At 38.2% G+C, this 23,169-nt stretch overlaps 1 protein-coding gene across 1 annotated transcript in view; it reads right to left on the reverse strand.

The window, feature by feature from the left end:
* LOC121038307 (uncharacterized) overlaps nucleotides 1-23,169 on the reverse strand; it is a 133,857-nt gene that overhangs the window by 64,000 nt on the left and 46,688 nt on the right. The window contains exons 6-7 of the mRNA XM_040487845.1: nucleotides 19,098-19,249; nucleotides 15,715-15,793 (exon numbers count right to left, since the gene is read on the reverse strand). Coding sequence (XP_040343779.1) covers nucleotides 15,715-15,793; nucleotides 19,098-19,249 — 231 coding nt within the window. The remainder of the gene's footprint in view (nucleotides 1-15,714; nucleotides 15,794-19,097; nucleotides 19,250-23,169) is intronic.

Consider the following 23,169-nt stretch of genomic DNA (forward strand, 5'->3'; position numbering starts at 1 on the left):
TGTAGTATACCTTTGCAAGATGTTACCACTGAGGAGAACCGGGTAAAGGACACAGAGAATCTCTCTGTATTATTTTGTATAACTACATGTCAATCTATAATTATCTCAAAATAAAAAATTTAAATCATCCCCATCTCTCCCCAACTCTCTTATTTCTTCACTTGTGATGCTCCACTTGGTTTTGGAGTAAACAATGAGGTATCCCCTCACACCAGTTAGAATGGCTAAAATCAAAATAACAAGAAAAAACAAGTGTTGCCAAGGATGTGGAGAAAAACGAACCCTCGTGCACTGTTGGTGAGAATGTAAACTGGTGCAGCCACTATGGAAAACAGTGCAGAAGTTCCTCAAAAAGTTAAAAATAGAAATACCATACAATGTAATAATTCCACTACTAGATATTTACACAAAGAATATTAAAACATCAATTTGAAAAGATATATGCACCCCTATTGTTCACAGCACTATTTACAATAGCCAAGATATGGAACTAACCTAAGTGTATATCAATACACAAATGGATAAGGAAAATGTGGTATGTATATGTACACACACACACACACACACACACACACACACACACACACACACAGGAATATTATACAGCCATAAAAAAGGACAAGATTGTGCCATTTGAGACAACATGAATGGATCTAGAGAGTATTATGCTAAGTGAAATAAGTCAGACTGACAAAGACAAACACTGTATTATTCTACTCATAAGTGGAATTCAAAAAATGAATAAAACAAAAAGCAGAATCAGACCTATATGTACAGAAAACAAACTGGTCATTACCAGAAGGAGTGTATTGGGCTAAATGGGTGAAGAAGAGAGGAGGTAACAGGCTTCCAGTTATGGAACGAATATGTCACAGGAATAAAAGACACAGTATAAGGACTATATAGTCAATGATAGTGATATAATGGGATAGATATGGTAGTTTTGCTTGTGGTGAACATAGTATAATCTATAACTTGTCAAATCACCATGTTGTATACCTGAAACTAATATAACACTGTGTCAATTATACTAAAAAAATGTTCTAATTAAAAATGTAGTTTATAATTAACTTTTTTAACTTTGTTTTCTGAATAATAAAAATTTATTTTGAGTCATTTTGAATTGCTTTTTTAATAACCATTGCTCATTTTTCTAGTGACATTCACGAAACTGCCTAGTAACACTCACTAAAGTATATTTAAAAATTATCCTCATGCATTTTAATGTGAGAGTCTTCCTTGTTAATCTATTTCAAAATGCTACAGTCTATTAAATCCTTTAAATTTTTCCAAGTTAGTAACATTGTAATTTTAACAGATTTATTGAGAAATAATTTACATACATAACGTTCACCTGTTTAAATGAGTTCTGAGGTTGTGTGGTTGGTAATGTATCTATAGTTGTCATATCATAACCCAAATTCAGTACCATTTCATCAACCCCAAAGGAAAGTCTGTACCTATTCACTACCACTACCAACCATCCATCCCCTCCCCTCTGCTAGACTTAGGCAACCACTAATCTACTTCCTCATTTTGAGAAGATCTGCCCATTGTGAAGATTTCACACAAACGGAATCATGTAATATGTGGCCTTTTGTGACTAGCTTATTTCAGATAGAAATAGAAAAAGGACGTCAGCTATCTAATGATTTACTTTAGGTTAATTGTACTACCTGAGTCTGTGATGTCTCTTAATCAAAATCAGTAGGTGTATCTGTATTACTATCCCCATCTCTCCCCAACTCACTTATTTCCTCATTTGATTTTGGAGTAAACCATAGTCTTTCTATAAGACACCATTGCAGCAGATTCTCTCCATTGTAGTCTTAGATCTTATGTAAAATGAATCTCACAGCAGATTGTTTTTGCTAACCAAATGGACAGACCTGGTGCACTTTGGCTCATCAAACAAAATTCTCAACTCCTTCTACAGCCAACGCACCAGAGACACAGCTAGGACCTAAACTAAATATATGGAAGCACGAAACCTTCACCTCCCTCACCAAAAAATAAATAAATAAATAAATAAATAAATAAATAAATAAATAAATAAATACTTCTAAAACAAAACAAAAACACCCCACACATAATGCTACTGCAGTATCAACACCAAGAAATGGATTACAAAACTAGCTGAGATCAATCACTGGTAACTAATCTGTAAAGAACAAATAGGTTCACTTAATCTGAAACAGGACCTATAAATCACACTTTCTTGGCTAGAACTTCTATTAGCTCTCTATATGGTTTTCAGACAAGGCAAGTCTAATAAGTCAGATGGGAATATACTGTTTATTGTTGATGCTAATTATTACATATAAATATTACATATATATTAAATATATATTTTTTGCTGCCACTCTAAGATCTTTTATATCTTGTATTTTCTATTTAAGAAAACAAGACTCAAGTTATCATATATTGATTTAATTCCTAGTCACTTTATAAATTCTATTTATTTTTTTTTATTTTCAGTTGATACTCCTCACATTTTAATGGACATGTCTATCACCTGTAGGCAATAATTTTGCCTTCTCCTTTCTGAAATTTTAATTGTTTTAGAAAACATATTATAATGCTTTCCAAGAATGCCTATATTCATAATGAGGACATCTTTGTTGTTCCACTTCATTGAATTCCATTGTTTATTAAGTAATTGTCTTGAGTTACATTATTTTAAAATATTTTTTCTGTTCCAAATTTTCAAAGAACTTTTAATAATAGTATTATTGGGCTGTTAACAATTTTTCTACTTTACCCTTCTGAAGTGATGTTATTTAATTAATAGATTTTCTAATGAACTATCTTTCAAATTTTGGGCATGAACCCTATTTAGTTGTTATGTATTATTCCTTTATTATACTTCTTGATTCATTTTGTACACATTTAACTTAGGATACCCTCACATACATTTATCAGTAAGGCTGAACTACAACTGTTCTTCTGGAGAATAAACACCATGGGACACAGGACATGGCGTAACTACGAAAATCCTCAGGAGCAACATGTCACTTTTATTAGAATATGTAGAGGAAAGGGAAATGAGAAATTTAACTGTCTAATTAAAATACTATCTTAGTCTGCTTGGACTGCTATAGCAAAATACCACAACTTGGCTAGCTTATAAACATCAGAAATTAATTTCTCATAGTTCTGGGTAGTCCAAGATCAAGGCACCAGCATAGCCACCTGATGAGGGCTCTCTTCGTGGTTCATAGCTAGCGCCTTCTTGCTGTGTCCTCACAAGGTGAAAGGCACTAGGGTTCTCTCTCTAGAGCCACTTTTAATAAGAGCATTCCTAAAGGCTCCACCTCCCCCAGGCTCCACCTACTAATATCATTGCGTAAGGCCTTAAGATTTCAACATTTTAACGGGGAGGGGGGTCACAAACATTCAAACCACAGCAAATATTTTTAAACAAATGTGGAAAAATTATGAAATAAAAATATTTGCTTACATTTACATTATAAAACATGAACATGGTAAACAAAAAGAAAATTCTTTTAGAATAGATCCTCTGAGGTCTGCAGGCATTCTTGCCCATACTGGGAACGTAACAGAGGATAATGCAAGAAGCATTAAATCATAGTTCTATATTCTGTACATTTATTTTCAGGTTTCAGTATCATTAAGTCTGTGCACAAGTTTCCAATTCCATAATCTGGAACATTTTATATAGCACTGAAAATGTCTGCTGCATGGACATTTCAGACAAAGTGCTGATAAATCCAAATAGAAACACAGGTGTTGGAAAGAGATTAGCCTTCTAAAAAAATTTATTATTATTGATTACCATTATTTTCTACTTTTTCTTTGGTCAATATTGAGTCAAATCTGCTTCTTGGGTAATTCATAATTTCTTAGGCTACATTTCTTGAGTCAATTTGTCTTAAATAATCATCCAGTTCATGCAGAGCTTCAAATTTATTTATCCAAAACTACATAATAGTCTCAAAACTTTTATCCAATATGTGTTTGTATTGTATTCACTATATCTTATTTTGACATGTATTTTCTTCACATTTTCACTGCACTTCTTAGTGTCATCTTCCTATGTGAGTGCTCATATTTTTTTTCCCATAGAAATCCATTCATATACATGACATCAATTCTGTTTTACTATTTTCAGTCTTTGATTTCTATTTTTGTCTTCATATTTTCTTTCTCTCATTTTTCTCAATTTTCCTTTCTTGCATACCTTATTTTTTCCCTGACTTGGTTATCGAGATATAATTGACTTGGAATATTGTGCAAATTTAAAGTAAACAGCCTATTGACTTAAAACATATATATATGTATATATATATATTGCTAAATATATATATATATATATTGCTAATATATATATTGCTAAATAATTACCAACATAAAGTTGGTTAACACATCCTTCACATCACACACATACATTTTTTGTTATTGTTATGGTGAGAATATTTAAAATCTAGTCTCAGAGAAACTTCCAATTATATAACACAGTATTATTAACTAGAGTTACCATATTAGATCTCCAGGACTTACTCCTCTTATAACTGGAAGTTTGTGCCCTTTGATCAACATCTCTTTTTCCCCACCACCCAGCCCCTAGGAACTACCAATCTACTGTTTCTATGACTTCAGCTTTTTTATATTCCACATATAAGTGAGATCATACAGTATTTGTCTTTCTCTGACATTTTTCTTTTTTTTTCTTTTTTTTTTTTTTAATTTTTTTTCAACATTTATTTATTTTTTGGGACAGAGAGAGACAGAGCATGAACAAGGGAGGGGCAGAGAGAGAGGGAGACACAGAATCGGAAACAGGCTCCAGGCTCTGAGCCATCAGCCCAGAGCCCGACGCGGGGCTCGAACTCCCGGACCGTGAGATCGTGACCTGGCTGAAGTCGGACGCTTAACCGACTGCGCCACCCAGGCGCCCCGCTCTGACATTTTTCACTCAGCATAATGTCCTCAAAGTTTGTTCACATTGTCACAAATGGCAGGATTTTCTTTTTAGGGCAGAATAATATTCACTGTATATATTGACCACAACTCTTTACCTATTTATTCATCTGCTGATGGACACATAGGTGGTATCGATGTATTTATTGGCTATTGTGAATAATGCTGCAATAAAGATAGGAGTATATCTATGTTTATGAGATCATAAATTCATTTCCTTTGGATATATACTCAGAAGTGGGATTGCTGGATCATATGGTAGTTCTATTTTCATTGTGTGAGGAACTTCTACACTGCTTTCCATAATACCTATACCGATTAACATTGTCATAACAGTGCATAAAGGTCCCCTATACATCCTTTCCAGCCTTCTAACAGGTATAAGGTAGTATCTCAGCATGGTTTTGATTTGCATTTCCCTGATGATTACTGATGCTAAGCACCTTTTCATGTACTTGTTGCCCATCTGTGTGACTTCTCTGGAAAAGTGGCTTTTCAGATCTTCTGCCCATTCTTTAACTGCATTCTTTGGGTTGGGGGACAGGGTTTTGGATGTTTGTGTTTTTGTTTTCTTGCTATTAAGTTATACAAGTTCTCTGTATATTTTAGATATTAACCACTTAGCAAATATATGATTTACAAATATTTTCTTCCATTCTGTAGGTTGTCTTTTTTCTTTCTTTTTTTTTTTTTTTCAACATTTATTTATTTTTGGGACAGAGAGAGACAGAGCATGAACGGGGGAGGGGCAGAGAGAGAGGGAGACACAGAATCCGAAACAGGCTCCAGGCTCTGAGCTGTCAGCCCAGAGCCCGACGCGGGGCTCGAACTCACGGACCACGAGTTCGTGACCTGGCTGAAGTCGGACGCTTAACCGACTGCGCCACCCAGGCGCCCCTCTTTCTTTCTTTTTTTTTTTTTTTTTTTTTTTTTTTTGATGATTTCCGTAACTGTGCAGAAGCTTATTTTGATGTTGTCTACTTGTTTATTTTTGCACTGGATGCCTTTGCTTTTGGTGTCAAATCTAAAAACTCTTTGCCAAGAATGATGTCAAGGAGCTTAAGACCTATATTTTCTTCTAGAAGTTTTATAGTCTCAGGTCTTACATTCAGGTATTTAATCCATTTTGAGTTAACTTTTGGTGGGGGGTGTAAAACAGTGCTGTAGTTTTATTCTTCTGCATGTGGCAGTCCAATTTTCCCAAAACCATTTATTGAAGAAACTATCCTTTCCACATTGTACATTCTTGCCTCCTTTGTTGTAAATTAGTTAAACATATAAGTGTGGGTTTATTGCTGGGCTCTCTATTCTGTTTCATGTATGTCAACACCATAATTTTTTGATTACTAGAGTTTTGTATTATAGTTTAAAATCAGGAAGTGTGATGTTCTTTCTCAAGATTACTTGGTTCTTTATTCTTTCTTAAGATTACTTTGGCTATTCAGAGTCTTTCATGCTTCCAAACAAGCTTTAGGATTCTTTGTTCTACTCTGTAAAAAATGCCATTGTAATTTTCATAGAGATTGCACTGAATCTGTAGACTGTTTTGAATAGTGTGAACATTTTAACATTAACAGTATGGACAATTAATTCTTCCTCCATGAACATAGACTATCTTTCCATTTATTTGTGTCCTCTTCAATTTCTTTCAATGTCTTATGATTTTCAGCACACAGGTCTTTCACCTCATTGATCAAATTAATTCCTAGATATTTTATTCTTTTTGATGCAAATGTAAATGAGATTTTTTTTTAATTTCCCTTTCTGAAAGCTTCTTTTTTTAATGTTTATTTGAGAGAGACAGAATGTGAGCAGGGACGGGGGAGGGGCGGAGAGAGAGGGAGACCTAGAACTCAAAGTGAGCTGCAAGTTCCACACTGTCAGCACACAGCCCGACTGAGGGCTCAAACTCACATACTGTGAGATCATGACCTGAGCCGAAGTCGGACACTTAACCGACTGAGCCACCCAGGTGTGCCAGAAAGCTTCTTATTAGTTGTACAGAAATGCAACAGAATTTCATATATGGATTTCATATCCTGCAACTTTACTGAATTTATCAGTTAACAAATTTTTGGTGGAGTGTTTTGTGGTTTCTATATATAGCATTATGTTATCTGCAGATAATGACATTTTATTTCTTCCTTTCCAATTTAGATGGCTTTTATTTATTTTCCTGCCTCGTTGATCTGGCTAGGACTTTTAATACTTGTTAAATAAAAGTGGTGAAAGTAGATTTTTTTCAGGTATCTCCATTAATTTAATAAGTATTAATTAGTACATCTCCACATTAACTGCACATAGGTTCTGTGGGTGCCTGAGTGGCTCAGTTAGTTGAATGTCCCACTCTTGATTTCAGCGTGGGTCATGATCCCAGGGTCATGGGATCAAGCCCCACGTCAGGCTACATGCTAAGCATGGAGCCTGCTTAAGGTTCTCTCTTTCTCTGTCTCTCTTCCTCTGCCCCTCTTCCTTGCTCACACTCTCACTCTCTCTAAAATAAAAAATTAAAAATTAATAAAAAATAAAGAAGAAAACACTGTCTATATTAAGCATTATACACATACATCATTTTACCATGCTTCACTTTTTATTATGTTTCACAGATACTACGCTTTTTATAAATTAAAGGTTTGTGGCAACCCCACATTGGGCAAGTCTCCTGGCACCATTTTTCCAACAGTTTTTGCACATTTTTTGTCTCTGTGTAACATTTTGATAATTCTCACAATATTTCAAATTTTTATTATTACTGTATTTGTTACGGTGACATCTTATCAGTGATTTTTTACGTTTACTGTAATTATTTTGGAGTACTATTAACCATGCCCATATCACATGACACATTTGATAAAGGTGTGTGTTCTGTTCCACCAACTGACCATTCCTCTATCTCTCTCCCTCTCCTTGGGCAGCCTCCCTATTCCCTGAGATACACAACCCTGAAATTAGGCCAATGAATAACTGTACAACAGCCTCTAAGTGTTCAAATAAAAGGAAAAGTCAGCATCTCTCACTTTCAATCAAAAGCTAGAAATGACTAACCTTAGTGAGGAAGGTATGTCCAAAGCCAAGACAGGCTCAAAGCTAGGCCTCTTGCAGCCAAACAGCCAAGTTGTGAAGGCAAAGGAAAAGTTCTTGAAGGACATTACAAGTGTTACTCCAGTGAACACATAAATGACAGATAAGAGAGCAAAGAGCCTTATGGCTTACGTGAAGAAAGTTTTAGTAGTCTAGATAAGAAGATCAAACCAGCCGCAAGATTCCCTTAAAGCAGAGCCTAATCCAGAGCAATCCTAATCCTAACTCTCTTCAATTCTGTGAAGCTGAGAGAGGTGAGGAAGCTGCAGAAGCAGAGTCTGAAGCATGAGGTTTAAGGAAAGAAGCTGTTGGCATGACACAGAAGTGCGAGGTGAAGCAGCAAGTAGTGATGCGAAAGCTGCACCAAGTTATACAGAGGACCAGGCTAAGACCATCAATGAAGATGGCTACACCAGAGATTGCGGTGCAGATCAAACAGCGTTATACTGAAAGAAGATGCCATTTAGGACTTTCACAGCTAGAGAGGAGGTGTCAATGCCAGGCTCAGAGCTCCAAAGGGCAGGCTGACTTTCCTGTTAGGGGCTAATATGGCTGGTGACTTTAAGCTGAAGCAAATTCTCATTTACCATTCTGAAAATTCTAGGGCCCTTCACAATTGTGTTCAATCTATTCCACCTGTGCTCTAGAAATGGCACAACAAAGCCTGGATGACAGCACATTTGTATGTCACAGGGTTTACGGAATTTTTTTTTAACCCCACTGTTGAGACCTACTGCTCAGAAAAAGATTCCCTCGAAAATATTACTGCCCCTTGGCAATGTCCCTGGTCACCCAAGAGCCCTGATGGAGATGTACAATGAGATTAATGTTGTTTTCATGCCAGCTAAAACAACATCCATTCTGCAGCCATGAACCAAGGGGCAATTTCAACTTGTAAGTCTTACTACTTTATTTTTTTTTACATGTTTTGCATATATTTTAATCACGTTTGCATGTTATTTTAATCAAAATAAGAATATTTCATTTAACTTACAGTTTTCTAACAATTCTTTTTGTTTCTGAGATGTTGACTTTTATCATTTTTAATGCATTTATTGATATGATCATAACATTTTTTTCTTTAAACACATTTTTTTAATTTTAAAAAATTGTTTTACAGTGTTAAGGAATTACTCATTTTTATTTTTATTATTTTAAAAATACATGTCCTAAGGCTCTAGCTGCCATAGATAATGATTCCTCTGAAAATCTGGGCAAAGTAAATGGGAAACCTTCTGGAAAGGATTCACCATTCTAGATGCCATTAAGAGCACTTGTAATTCATGGGAAGAGGTCAAAATATCAGCATTAATAGGAGTTTGGAAGAAACTGATTCCAATCCTCGTGGATGACTTTGAAGGAGGCGTTCAAGACTTCAGTGGAGGGAGTAAATGCAGATGTGGTGGGAAGAGCAAGAGAACTAGAACTAGAAGTAGAGCCTGAAGGCAAGACTGAACTGTTGCAATATCACGACAAAACTTTTACAGATGAGGAGATGCTTTTTGTGGATGAGCAAAGCAAGTGGTTTCTTGAGATGGAATCTACTCCTGGTGAGGATGCTGTCAAGACTGGTGAAATGACTACCAAGGATTTAGAATATTACATAAAGTTAGTTGATAAAGCAGCAACAGGATTTGAAAGAACTGGCTTCGATTTTGAAAGAAGTTCTACTGGGGGTAAAATGCTATCTCACAGCACTGCATCCTACAGAGAAATCATTTGTGACAGAGTCAACTGATGTGGCAAACTTCCTTGTCTTACTTTTTTCAATTGTCATAGCTGCCCCAGCCTTCAGCAGCCATCAACAGCAGCCTCATCAGCAGCCTGATTAGTCAGCGGCCATCAACACTGAGACAAGACCCTACACCAGCAAAAAATATTACAACTCACTGAAAGCTCAGATAACACCTAGCATTTTTTCGCAATCAAGTATTGCTTAATTAAGGTACACATATTTTTTAGACATAATGCTGCTGTACACTTAAAAGACCACATACTTTTTACAGGCACTAGGAACCCAAAACATTCGTTTGATTCACGTTACTGTGATAGTCACGTGATTGCAGCAGTCTGAAGATTGCACTGTCTCCAACTCACACCTGTACTTCCTCAAAAAGAATTCACCCATCCATTTTAGATAATTTCTTAAGCAACTTCCTCAAAAACATTGCGTTGCTTCCACTACACAGAGATTAGGAAGTTAGAGAAGCAAACCCATGGGGCACCTGGGTGGCTCAGTCAGTTAAGCATCCGACTTTGGTTCAGGTCACGATCTCACAGTTTGTGGGTCCCAGCCCCGCGTCTGGCTCTGTGCTGACAGCTCAGAGCCTGGAGCCTGCTTCAGATTCTGTGTCTCCCTCTCTCTCTGCACCCCCCCCCCACTCGCACTCTGTGTCTCTCTCAAAAACTAAATAATAAACATTAAAAAAAATTAAAAAAAAAAAAACCTACTGCTGCACACCCAAAAGAGCATAATACAATTTCAACACGCTTTGTGATAACTTAAGTCTCACATATAAAGAAGCATAGCAGTTTGTAAACATGCAATACACATATTCATACAGTGTAGTTTACAGTCTTAACAGAAGGAAGAATTATATTCACATAATGTAGGGTACTTAAACAAATATGTCTCTGTTTTGGTGCGTTACCCTTCCAACATTTCTTCCTGTGGTTAAACTTCTCTCTGCTACAAAATGCTACCACATTTTTGAAAAATTTCATCATTTTTAATCAAATAATATCTTTTTATTCTACAGAGGCTCCCTCTGAGATGTTATTCAAAGGACTGGAAGTTAAGAAAATTATGAGACCATCTGATTACTAGTAAATTTTAACCAGTGAGATCTTCACCCTTGATTATGACAAGAAACAGTATTTTATCAAGTTACTCAACAAGTGTTGCCAAATTTCACTGCAACATAAGTCTACTAGAATTTATTAAGTAACTTAAGTGTTCTTCACCTCTTAAAAACAAAGGACTCTAGGGGTATCTGGGTGGCTCAGTCAGGTAAGCACCAGACTTCGGCTCAGGTCATGATCTCATGGTTCGTGGCAAAGTTTGAGCCCTGCGTCAGGCTCCGTGCTGATGGCTCAGAGCCTAGAGTCTGCTTTGGATTCTGTGTCTCCCTCCCTTTCTGCCCCTCCCCTGCTTGCACTCAGTCTCTCCCTCTTAAAAATAAACATTAAAAAAAATTTCTTTAAAACAAATCATTCTCTGAAGGAGATTCTAATTAAGACTTTCTGAGAGACAAAATTTGTAATAGCAATAGTGAAATAGTAGTTTGAGACTATTTCAGAAAGTATCCTTAGCATGTTATTACTTCTTGAATTATAAAACGGATGTAAGTTAAAAATAACAGTATTTTTAAGCTGTAGTCAAGACAGTATGGATTTGGCACACAGACACCTAGATCAATGGAACAGAATAAAAAATCCAGAAATGGACCCACAACTATATGGTCTAGTCATCTTCAACAAAGCAGGAAATATCCAATAGAAAAAAGACAGTCTCTTCAACAAATGGTGTTAGTAAAAGTGGATGGTGACAGGCAGAAGAATGAAACTGGACCACTTTCTTCCATCAGATACAAAAATATATTCAAAATGGATGAAAGACATAAACTGAAACAGGAAACCATCAAAATCCTAAAGGAGCATCAAAATCCTAGTCCTTGGCACAGAAATTTCTTACTAGACATGTCACAAACCTGATTACTAGGACCTCATTAAGATAAAAAGCTTCTGCACAGTGAAGGAAACAATCAACAAAACTAAATGGCAGCCTATGGAATGGGAGAAGATACCTGCAAATGACGTATCTGATCTGATCATACAGATCCAAAATCTAGAAAGAATTTATCGAACTCAACACCCAAAAAACAAACAACCCAGTTAAGAAATGGGCAGAAGACATGAATAGACACTTTTCTTTTTTTTAATATTCATGTTTACTTTTGAGAGAGAGAACATGAGCAGGGGAGGGGCAGAAAGAGGGAGACAAAGGATCCAAAGTGGGCTCTGCGCACTGACAGTACAAGCCCAACGTGGGACTCAAATTCACGAACCGCAAGATCAAGACCTGAGGCGAACAGACACCGGAAAATATGCTCCACATCACTCATCATCAGGGAAATACAAACCAAAACCACAATGAGATACCATCTCACACCTGTCAGAATGGCTAATATTAACAACACAGGAAACAACAGATGTTGGCGAGGAGGCAGAGAAAGGGGAACCTTCTTGCACTGCTGGTGGGAATGTAAACTGATGCAGCCACTCTGGAGAACAGTATGGACGTGTCTCAAAAAACTAAAAATAGGGGAATATCCTACAACCTGACAATTGCACTATTAGGTATTTACCCAAAGGATACAAAAATATAGATTTGAAGGGGTACATGCATCCCAATGTTTACAGCAGCATTATCAACAATAGCCAAACTATGGAGAGAGCCTAAATGTCCACTGACTAACGAATGGATAAAGAATATGTGGGGTGTATGTGTGTGTGTGTGTGTGTGCGCGCGCATGTGCACTCACACACATAAATGCAATGGAGTATTACTCATCCATCAAAAAGAATGAAATCTTGCCATTTGTAATGATGTGGATGGAGCCAAAATATTTTATTTAGCATAAATAAATAATAACAGTTAAATCAATCAGAGAAAGATAAATACCATATGACTTCACTCATATGTGGAATTTAAGAAACAAAACAGATGAACATATGGTAAGGGTGGGGGGAAGAGAAGAAAGGGAAACAAACCCTAACAGACTCTTAACCATAGAGAACAAAATGAGGGTTGCTGCAGGGGAGACGCGTGAAGGGATGGGTTAGATGGGTGCTGGGTATTAAGGAGGGCACCTGTGATGAGCACTGGGTGTTGAATCAGTGAATTCCACTCCTGAAACCAATATAGCACTGTACATTAACTAACTAAAATTTAAATAAAAACAAATACAGTAACAACTACACCTTAACCACCTGCGGTCAGGGACTTGGTAGATACTGAAGTTCTATTTTCCTACAGAATTAGCACCACACTATACAGCCAAATATCCAAGGTGGTAGAACGGAGATGGACATATGGAGGAGACACTTTTCCATTCCTAAAACAAGGACAGCAATTTGCATGTACCAAAGACTCGAGAAAGGTTGGCTGAATGAATCCAAGGGAAGTAGCCAAATGTAGTAAAGAGGTAAATGCTGGCTACTTCTAATCCTTTTTAGCCTAGCAATTTCCATCACCACCAACTCCCACAAGTGCTCTTAGATAAATACCGCTGACCGTAAAAATAAAGAGGTGGAGAGGAGTGAAAGGAGCAAGATTATAAGAGGAGTTTTTAGTTTCCTTCTTACAATATACATACAGAAAATGCGGAAATGAAAGAAAATGGACTGATCTTACAAAACAACATATTGAATTGGTATTTAAAATGTGATTCAAATCAAAATATGGGACCAGAAACTACCTCTGAAGACTATCCATCCCAATATCGGGGTGGTGCTCCTGAACCTTTAACTTTTAAATCGTACAGCTGAAGCATAAAGTTGTTTGTTGTACACAACAAATATTTGGAGTAAGTCTGTTAGTGTTTCTCTACGAAGAACTCTTTGTAAACTTGTTTTGTTATTTAGTGTGGAACCTCTACTTGAACAATTCTGAACTGTACAAACTCATGGAGCTTCTGCTCTTAGTGGGCTTCTTACTTTTGTGTGGAATCTCATATACTGCACTGTCCTGTAAAGATTAAATCCCACACTTTTCTTTTTTTTTTTTTTTTAATTTTTTTTTTTCAACGTTTATTTATTTTTGGGACAGAGAGAGACAGAGCATGAACGGGGGAGGGGCAGAGAGAGAGGGAGACACAGAATCGGAAACAGGCTCCAGGCTCTGAGCTATCAGCCCAGAGCCCGACGCGGGGCTCGAACTCACGGACCGCGAGATCGTGACCTGGCTGAAGTCGGACGCCCAACCGACTGCGCCACCCAGGCGCCCCCCCACACTTTTCTTTAAAAAATAAAAATAAAATTAAGAAATAAAATGTAATTTAAGAAATTCTAGTGACTATCTATTGACAATTCACTGTCAAATGTATACTGCTTTGCCATTCATAAACAACCTCACAGAATCCTCACAATAACCATATGAGGTGTTCATCTCATTTTACAGAGGATGAACGGAAACTCAGAGGGGTCAAGTGATTCGCTCAAGATCAAAAAATCAACAAATGACAGGGCCCGAATTCAAATCTACGTTGCTGGCTAACATTCTAATATTCTCTTCATTATGTCACAGCAACGGTATATCGGTTACTTAGATTCCATTTAGATAAACTAAGAAAATCAGAATTTGGAGGAAAAAAAGACAGGACTTTCAACTAGAATTAGGAAGCAAAGTGTTGTCCCAAACTTGTTAGGATTTAAAATCATCTTGCTAGCTCTTGGTAGACTAAAGGGCAGGCATTCCACGTTGGTCACCCTTGTATTTACTACAGAAAGTATTCAGCACAGTACTTTGCACAGAGCAGATCCACCAAAAATATTCACAAAATTGGATCAGCTGGCCTGCAAGCGTTAGCTTGGGCACACGAACATGCCCTATTCACGTCGTTCTAGGGCACAGCCTAACAAATCGGCCTTGGAGCCATCTGAGTCCTGGCAGAAGTGTGATGCTACAACACAGTGTTGACTATGGGCTGGGCCCGGATTATAAAATTAATCATCAACTGAAAGAAAATAAACCGCAAAAGATTTGAGTCTTGTCAAAATATAAACAAATTACATCCAGGAGAGAAGACAACACTACAGATATGTTTTTACTGTCTGAGAACCTTAGCCGCATTTTTAATTTATCAATCTTATTCACCGTTCTTTTTGTTTTCACAGACTATATGAATGATGTTTCAGTTTCAGGCAACCTCCTTTGAACCAGCTTTTTCACCTTGCTGATTCTCTCACTGATTATTTAAACACACTTTCAGCATATTCGTAAGAAAACTTTGTCTAGACACTTTGAAAATCATGCATTGCTACCTTTTAGTAAAAGAGTTTACCCTCTTATTTGATGCTTTTTAATTTCTGATCCTTTTTGTGGTATGCACACTTTAGTACTCCTATCTTTTGGTAAAGACTCCCTTTGTCTTATGGTTCTCTTTATTCACAGCAACAGAAAACGTACTTATTGGGAAGATGCAGGTCATCTCACAGAACTGACGGGAAGACGGAGGAAGAAGCCTGAGCAAAGTGGCAGCGGAAAACACAGCTGAGAACCTGCTACCGACGCAGCCTCAACAGGTGACATGCGCCTGCTGGCACTAATGCTGGCACCCCATGGACTGTCACTGCCGGCAGGCACCGCTGCTCGGCCCACAAGTACCATCCCAGAGCTAGAATGCGGCCACGTGCCACAGTACGTGAGTCCCACATTCTGCCACCATTCATGCATCACTCCTTCCAGCATTCTAGGCAGAGCATCCACTTGGACAAGCCTATGGCATTAAAAAAAAGGCACACCTACTTAAAATTTAAAGAACATTTGGGTTCAATACTTTAATTTCAGATAGCCAATACTTAAAGATGAATTTATTATAAGTTTCCTACAATTATTATCCAAATTTGCACAGAGTTGTACGTGACTAGAAAGGAATCAAACCTTACATACCTACTAATGTAAGCTCTTACCCGGGCCAAGTCCATCATGGCCTATGACAATCTTATATAGATCCCCAAGGTGCACAGCTTCTAGGGAGAAGGTGTCAGTCTGTAACAAATCAAAAAAGGATAACTATATCTGGACTATGAGTCTGATTTGTTACAAGATTATAAATTAAGATACACTAAAAATTGTGAAAAGAATCAGGTGCAGTTAGTAAACACACAAATCTAATTTAACTATTTAAAGATAAAACAATATTAACTTGTAGAACCTATCCCCCACACGTCTTTTTGTTGCCAATATTTCATTAGGAAAACACAAATTTGGGAACTCTCTACAAATACAGGTTTCAAATAATAATAATATAAAAGTAATAATTATAAAATATACTAAAAGTTGTCATTCCTTTGAATACAACCAACTCTTACCTGTCCCAGGATGGAATTTTTTAAGCAATGTTTATGGACCATTGACAAATATAATGTTTCTACAGTGATTTTAGGATATTGATACAAATATTATTGGAAATCTGTAACATGTATCTGAAGTCCCAATGGGCTGCTACAATAAAAATTATTCATGTTTGTGCTCTAAAGGTTTACATATTCAGAACATGGATACAAGTAAGGAGTACAGAGTTCTTTTGATAAAATCTAAGATAATTATATATAGGTTAAAATGCAAGAAAAATATATGATGCAGCATATCAGTTGAAAATAACCCAGAAACAAAAAAAATAACGTTTTCATTAGATAGTAAGTTATACATACTGAAATATTTTCACACTAAAATTTTACTTTATCCTTAGAAGTCATTCTCTGAGAAAGTTGTTATCTAACAGTAAACCTCATTTAACGTTATAAAAGTAGATTTAAAAATCAGACAATAGGAAATGACTTCACCAAGATGAGGGGCTAGAGAAAACCAAGCCCTCCCTCCCCAATGGAGATACCATTTTAACAATAACATATGGGCTAGAATACTTCTGTGCAAATTGTGGACACCAGATGGGAAGCTTCAGTACCCACTCCAATGCATAATAAAAAAGGGACTCTATCAAAAGAGGTAGGGAAGTTTGTGACTTCTTGCATGCTCATAGCCTTCCCCTTACTTGGCATAGTGCATTATAACAGGGCAGAAACCTTCCATACCCTGTATCCTCTTGGGACAGAAACAAAAGAGTAGACAAAGCATACAAAACTCTGGCTTCCCTGAGGGCTGCCCAGAGAACCGATTCTCTCTCACTTAACTCAAGTACTAATGGCAGCAGACTTTGGAAGTCAATGAAAACAGAGAAGAGTACTGTGGCATGTCAGAGCTACAAAGGTTGTGAAGGATAGCAGGATGGAGTGCAAGAGAACATGAGCACAGGAGGAGAAAAGGGAGCAAGCAGCCTAGGAAAATTAAGAGTTAAAAACATGTAAACAAGCCCAAAAAAGATACAGTCCAAAAAAGCATGAGAGTCCCTGGAAATTTAGCCAGGCTCATGGGTGAGGGTCTTCCCTTCACAATGCAGTCCATTAAGACTAGGTAAGATAGTTTTTCAAATGCCAAATCTCAAGAAAAGGTCACAGGGCATGTAAAGAGGGAAACATAGCCCAGTCAAAAGAACAAAACAAATTCCAGAAACCAAACAAAGAAAGAAAGATCTCTGAAAGTTTATTTCAAGTTTTTATTTAAATTCTAGTTAGTTAACAAATTTTACATACGAGTAAAATCATATGATATTTGTCTTTCTCTGAAAGACTTGTTTCACTTAGCATAATATATTGACAACTCCATCCACGTCATTACAAATGGCAAGATTTCATTCTTTTTGATGGCTGAATAATACTCCATCATATACACGTGTCCATCAGTTGATGGATATTTGGTCTCTCTCCATAGTCTGGCTATTGTTGATAATGCGTCCATAAACATTGGGGTGTATATACCCCTTCGGATAAGTACTTTTGTATCCTTTTGGTAAATACCTAATAGTACAATTGCGGAGTCTCAGGGTACTTCCATTTTAAAAATTTTCAGAAACCTCCATACTGTTTTCCAGAGTGGCTGCATCAGGTTGCATTCCTACCAACAGTGCAAGACGGTTCCCCTTTCGCCACATTCTTGCCAACATCTGTTGCTTTCTGTGTTGTTAACTGTAGTCATTCTGACAAGTGTGAGGTGGTATCTCATCATGGTTTTGATTTGTATTTCCCTGATGACGAGCAATGTTGAGCATCTTTGCATGTGTCTATTACCATCTGGATGTCTTCTTTGGAAAAGCATCCGTTTGTCTTCTGCCTATTTCTTACCTGTATTATTTGTTTTTTGGGTGTCGAGTTTGGTAACTTCTTTACAGATGATGGATACTAACCCCTTATCAGATATGTATTTTGCAAATACCTTCTCCCATTCCGTAGGCTGCCTTTTAGTTTTATTGATTGTTCCATTCACTGTGCAGAAGCTTTTTACCTTGGTGAAGTTCCAATAGTTTGCGTTTGCTTTTGTTTCCCTTGCCTTCGGCGGCATGTCTAGTAAGAAGTTGCTCTGGCCGAGGTCAACTGCTGCCTGGATTTTGATAGTTTCCTGTCTCACGTTTACGTCTTTCATCAATTTTGAATATATTTTTGTGTATGGTGTGAGAAAGTGGTCCAGGTTCATTCTTCTGCATGTTGCTGTCTAGTTCTCCCGGCACCACTGGTTGAAGAGACTGTCTTTCTTCCATCGGATATTCCTTTCTGGTTTGTCGAAGATTAGTTGACCATACAGTTGTGGACCCATTTCTGGGATTTCTATTCTTGCTATTTGCAAATCTTGCCATTTGCAGCAACGTGGATGGAGGTATAGTATATTATACCAAGCAAAACGAGTCAGTCAAAGAAAGACAAATATCATATGATCTCACTCATACACAGAATTAAGAAACAAAACAGATGACTATAGGGGAAGAAAAAAAGGGAGAGAGGAAGGCAAACCATAAGAGACTCTTAACTATAGAGAACAAACAGTGTTGAGGGGAGATTGGTGGGGGAAATTGGCTAAATGGAGGATGAGAATTAAGGAGGGCACTTGTTGTGATGAGCACCAATGATGAGCACAAACTACATTCTACTCCTAAAACGAAAAAGAAAAAAAAAATTACTTTATGATTCCAATTATTTGAGATATCTACAGTAGTCAAATTTATAGAAACAGAAATTAGAATGGTGGTTTCCAAGGGCTGAGGGGAAGGATAAATATGGAATTGTTTAATGAGTACAGAGTTTCAGTTCTACAGGATGAAAACTTTTCTGGAGACCTACTGTGCAACAATGTGAATACATTTACTACTAGTGAACTGTGAACTTAAGAACAGTTAAGATGGTAACTTTTATTTATTTTTTACCACATGTAAAAAAAAAAATCAAAGGACTTTATCACTTACTTGTCCTCTTAAAAAACTGAAGGAGCTCTTTGATCGAAACAGTTGTCTGGATCCTGAATCTCCCTTTTCCCCATAGACAGAAATGTAGACATTTGCTACTGTTCCAGCGTTCCAAAGCTCACCTGTTGCCACGTGCACTTCGTATACTGTCACTGGCAACAAAAGAAAAATAAACTTCATATGCCAAGAATTATTCATATGAGAGAAAAATTACTTCCACCTAATGTAGAGTTCAGTTCCAGTTAAAATGCAGTAACACGCCGTATGTAGTCCTTCCCACTGAAAACAGCTATAAACTCTTGACAAATGCAAGCAGCAGCCATATGAAGATGCTGAAGAGTAAAACGTAGCAGGAGGATTAAGGAAGAAGACCAGAATTTGATGTACCAAGTGAGAGTATGTTTGTCATTTTTTGCCCTCTGGCATCTCCCATCCTGGACTCAGTTCACCAAAACCTGGAAATAAGCACTGGAGTTCAGACGAAGAAATCCAGGAGAGCCCTCGTGCTCAGGCTTAACACACAGGAAAGAAAGTTCCTAAGACACACAGACAGTAGAGATTTTGCACTATTTGATTTTCTCTTTCATTCTTTCATTCTCTCACATGCCAGTGCTTGAGCACAGCAGCACACAGGAAGCAACACTCTGAGGGAGAACTTTTGCCTATTCAGAAGATCTGGGCTTCAGCAGAGGGAGGCCAAATTCCACTGCTTTCTTTGCTCTCTGTCCTACCAGTGCATGGCCCTGGACATAGGAAGACTGCATAAATGGACATCCAAACAGGAAAACTAAAATACCAGCTAACCAACCAAAACTAGAAGCCAGGGAACTCGAAAGTACCAAAGAGCGTCATGGAAGAAAAGCCAACCCTGAAAGCTCTTTATTAACTCTCAGGCTCACACCTAAGCTAAAGATGCATGACCCTGATCCTATCCTCTTCAGCGTCCCAGAGACCTTGAGATCTAAACTAACAGATAAACCTCCACCTAGGACCCAGATTCACCAGTGAATAGCATACATGTAGGGCAGATATGAATAGCACCACAAAGGCTTTTAAAACTAAACTGACATTGGAACCACAGCCCACTGATGACAGGTGGAAACTAACCAGGGGGTCAACGGCCTGTCAAGGCAAAAATATAAACATTCTTCATAGGATTTAAACGGCACCCAGGAGGGGCCAAGACGGCAGAGCTGCATGGAAGGTGTTTTTGGCTCTCTTGTCCCTGAAACGCAGCTAGATCAACACCAACCAATCTTGCACACCCAGAAAACGGATTTGAGGATTAACACAACAATCAGCACAACTTGAACCACAGAACTCAGCAGGTACGCGGCACGCAGCATGGAGAGAAAAGCCGCAGAGGGCAGGGAAGTGTTTTTGCTTGCAGAGAGAGGACGGAGACGGGGGGGAGAGTACAGGAAAAGCATTCCCCCCTTGAAAACAGCTGCAGAGAAAGAGAAAGACTGGAAAGAGCCTCAAGGGACTGAGGAAAAAGGGAGAAAGGAAAAGGGCGAGGGCTTAAGTTCTTAACATTAAGATGCTACAAACAGGGGAACGCAGAGTCCGAAACTCTGCAGCTCGACACCTGCCAGAGCTCTGGTGGGAAGGGGGAATCCCCAGGCGCAGACAGAAAGATCTGGGGGGTCCACAGGCCACACGGGGAGAGGCAGTTCCCCTGCTGGAAGGACATCTGCTAGAGGCCGTGTGGCCTCCCCACAGGCAAAAGGGCCCGGCAGACCCCAGAGAGCAGCCACGTTCACTGGTGTTGGAACAAGGACGTTAAGGGTGAAGCCTGGTGCCAGAAGCGTGTTGTGATCCACCGTAACCCCTGGAATGCCGCTGCCATACAACCGCACGAAATTGTTCTGGGGCGGGCTGGCACCTGGCCACGATCTCTGGACACCTGCAGCACAGTCACCCAAACATTCCTGGAGGCGGGCCGCACCCAGCCATTGCTCAGCAAGACCCTCCCTCAGGGGGTCTGAGTGGGTCAAAGCTTCAGAGCCCTCAGAAGTGAGGGGTTTGGAAACACAGCCCCACTGAGACATGACTCGGGAGAGAGGTGCCACCTGGCAGGCTGTGTAGATCACAGACTGTGTAGAAGCAGGGAGTGGACCCAAGCTAGAGACAAAGGAGGGATGCTTGACTGCCTGTCGGCGAAAGCACAGAGTTTTGATACTGGAGACTGGGTAGCTGGGTAATGGCCATTTTCACCCCTTCTACCCATGTGCATACACGCCTACACAAGCCATAACAATCCACCAGGAAACTAAGCAGCACCTTTTAGTGGAGAACGGAGCTATTACACCAAGCCCCGCCCAACAGGGCCAAGCATGCTCTAGAAGAACACCACAAGTCGCTCTGCCTGCATAGTTTACAGACTATAAAGAGCTTCATTGTTTGACTTATAAGGGAAGTTTGATGTAATTTCATTCATGTTTCATTCTGTTCGCTGGTTCATCTATTCAGTTTTTCTTTTTCATTTGTTTTTTATTCTTAAATACAGAAAGAAAGAATTTATTTTTATTTTCCATTTTTACAAAGAAGATTTTCTTTAATTTTTTTCTACTACATTTTTTACTTCTTAATTTTTTATTTATTTATTTTTAATGTTTATTTATGAGATGGGGCGCCTGGATGGCTCAGTCGGTTAAGCATCCGACTTCAGCTCAGGTGATGATCTCGCCATCCGTGGGTTTGGGCCCCAGTCGGGCTCTGTGCTGACAGCTCAGAGCCCCGGAGCCTGCTTCGGATTCTGTGTTTCCCTATCTCTCTGCCCCTCCCCCACTCACACTCTGTCTGTCTCTGAAAAATAAATAAACCTTAAAAAAAAATTATGAGAGACAGAGCACAAGCAGGGAAGGGGCAGAGAGAGGGAGACAAAGAATTTGAAGCAGGCTCCAGGCTCTGAGCTGTCAGCACAGAGTCCGATGCAGGGCTCAAACTCAGGAACTACGAGATCATGACCTGACCCGAAGTCAGATGCTTAACCAACTGAGTCACCCAGGCACCCCTTTATTTGTTAAATTTTTCAAATTCTATTTTATTTTTATCATTTCATTTTATTCTATTTTCCTATATTCATTTCTTTAAATTTTCAAACTATTTTTTATTTTCTTTCCCTTTTCTCTCTATTCTATCAAACTTCTTTCAACAACCAGACCAAAACGCACCTAAGATCTTGCATCCTTTATTTGATTTTTTTGTTTTTAATTTTTTAATTTTTATATTTTTATTTTATTAATTTTTTCTTCCTCCAAACTGATGAAATGAAGGAATTCACCCCAAAAGAAAAAACAGCCAGCGACTTAACACAGATACAAGCAAGATATCTTAACCAGAATTTAGAATCATGATAATAAAAATAATAGCTGGGGCTTGAAAAAAATCATAGAATCCCTTTCTGAGGAGATGAAAGAAGTAAAATCTAGTCAGGATGAAGTTAAAAAACACTACAAATGAGATGCAATCTCGAATGGCTGCCACGGCAGCAAGGATGGCTGACACAGAGTAGCAAGTCAGCAACATAGAGAACAAATTTATGGAAAATAATGAAGCAGAAAAAAAGAGGGAGACTAAGGCAAAAGAGCATGATATAAGAATTAGAGAACTCAGTGACTCATTAAAAATGAGTAACATCCAAGTCATAGGGTCCCAGAAGATGAAGAGAGAGAAAAGGGAATAGAAGGTTTTTGTGAGCAAATCATAGCAGAAAACTTTCCTAACCCGGGGAAAGGCACAGACATCAAAATCCAGGAAGCACAGAGAACTCCCATTAGATTCAACAAAAGCAACCATCAACAAAGCATTATCACAGTCAAATTCATAAAATACTCAGGCAAGGAGAGAATCATGAAAGCAGCAAGGAAAAAACAGTCCTTAACCTACAAGGGAAGACAGATAAGGTTTGCAACAGACATATCCATAGAAACTTGGCCAGCCAGAAAGGAGTAGCAGGATACATTCAATGTGCTGAATCGGAAAAATATGCAGCCAAGAATTCTTTATCCAGCAAGGCTGTCATTCAAAATAGAAGGAGAGATTCAAACTTTCCCAAACAAAAACTAAA

The sequence above is a fragment of the Herpailurus yagouaroundi genome, unplaced genomic scaffold, assembly GCF_014898765.1.
Source record: "Herpailurus yagouaroundi ecotype Mexico unplaced genomic scaffold, PumYag 165, whole genome shotgun sequence".
In the NCBI taxonomy this organism is placed as follows: Eukaryota; Metazoa; Chordata; class Mammalia; order Carnivora; family Felidae; genus Herpailurus; species Herpailurus yagouaroundi.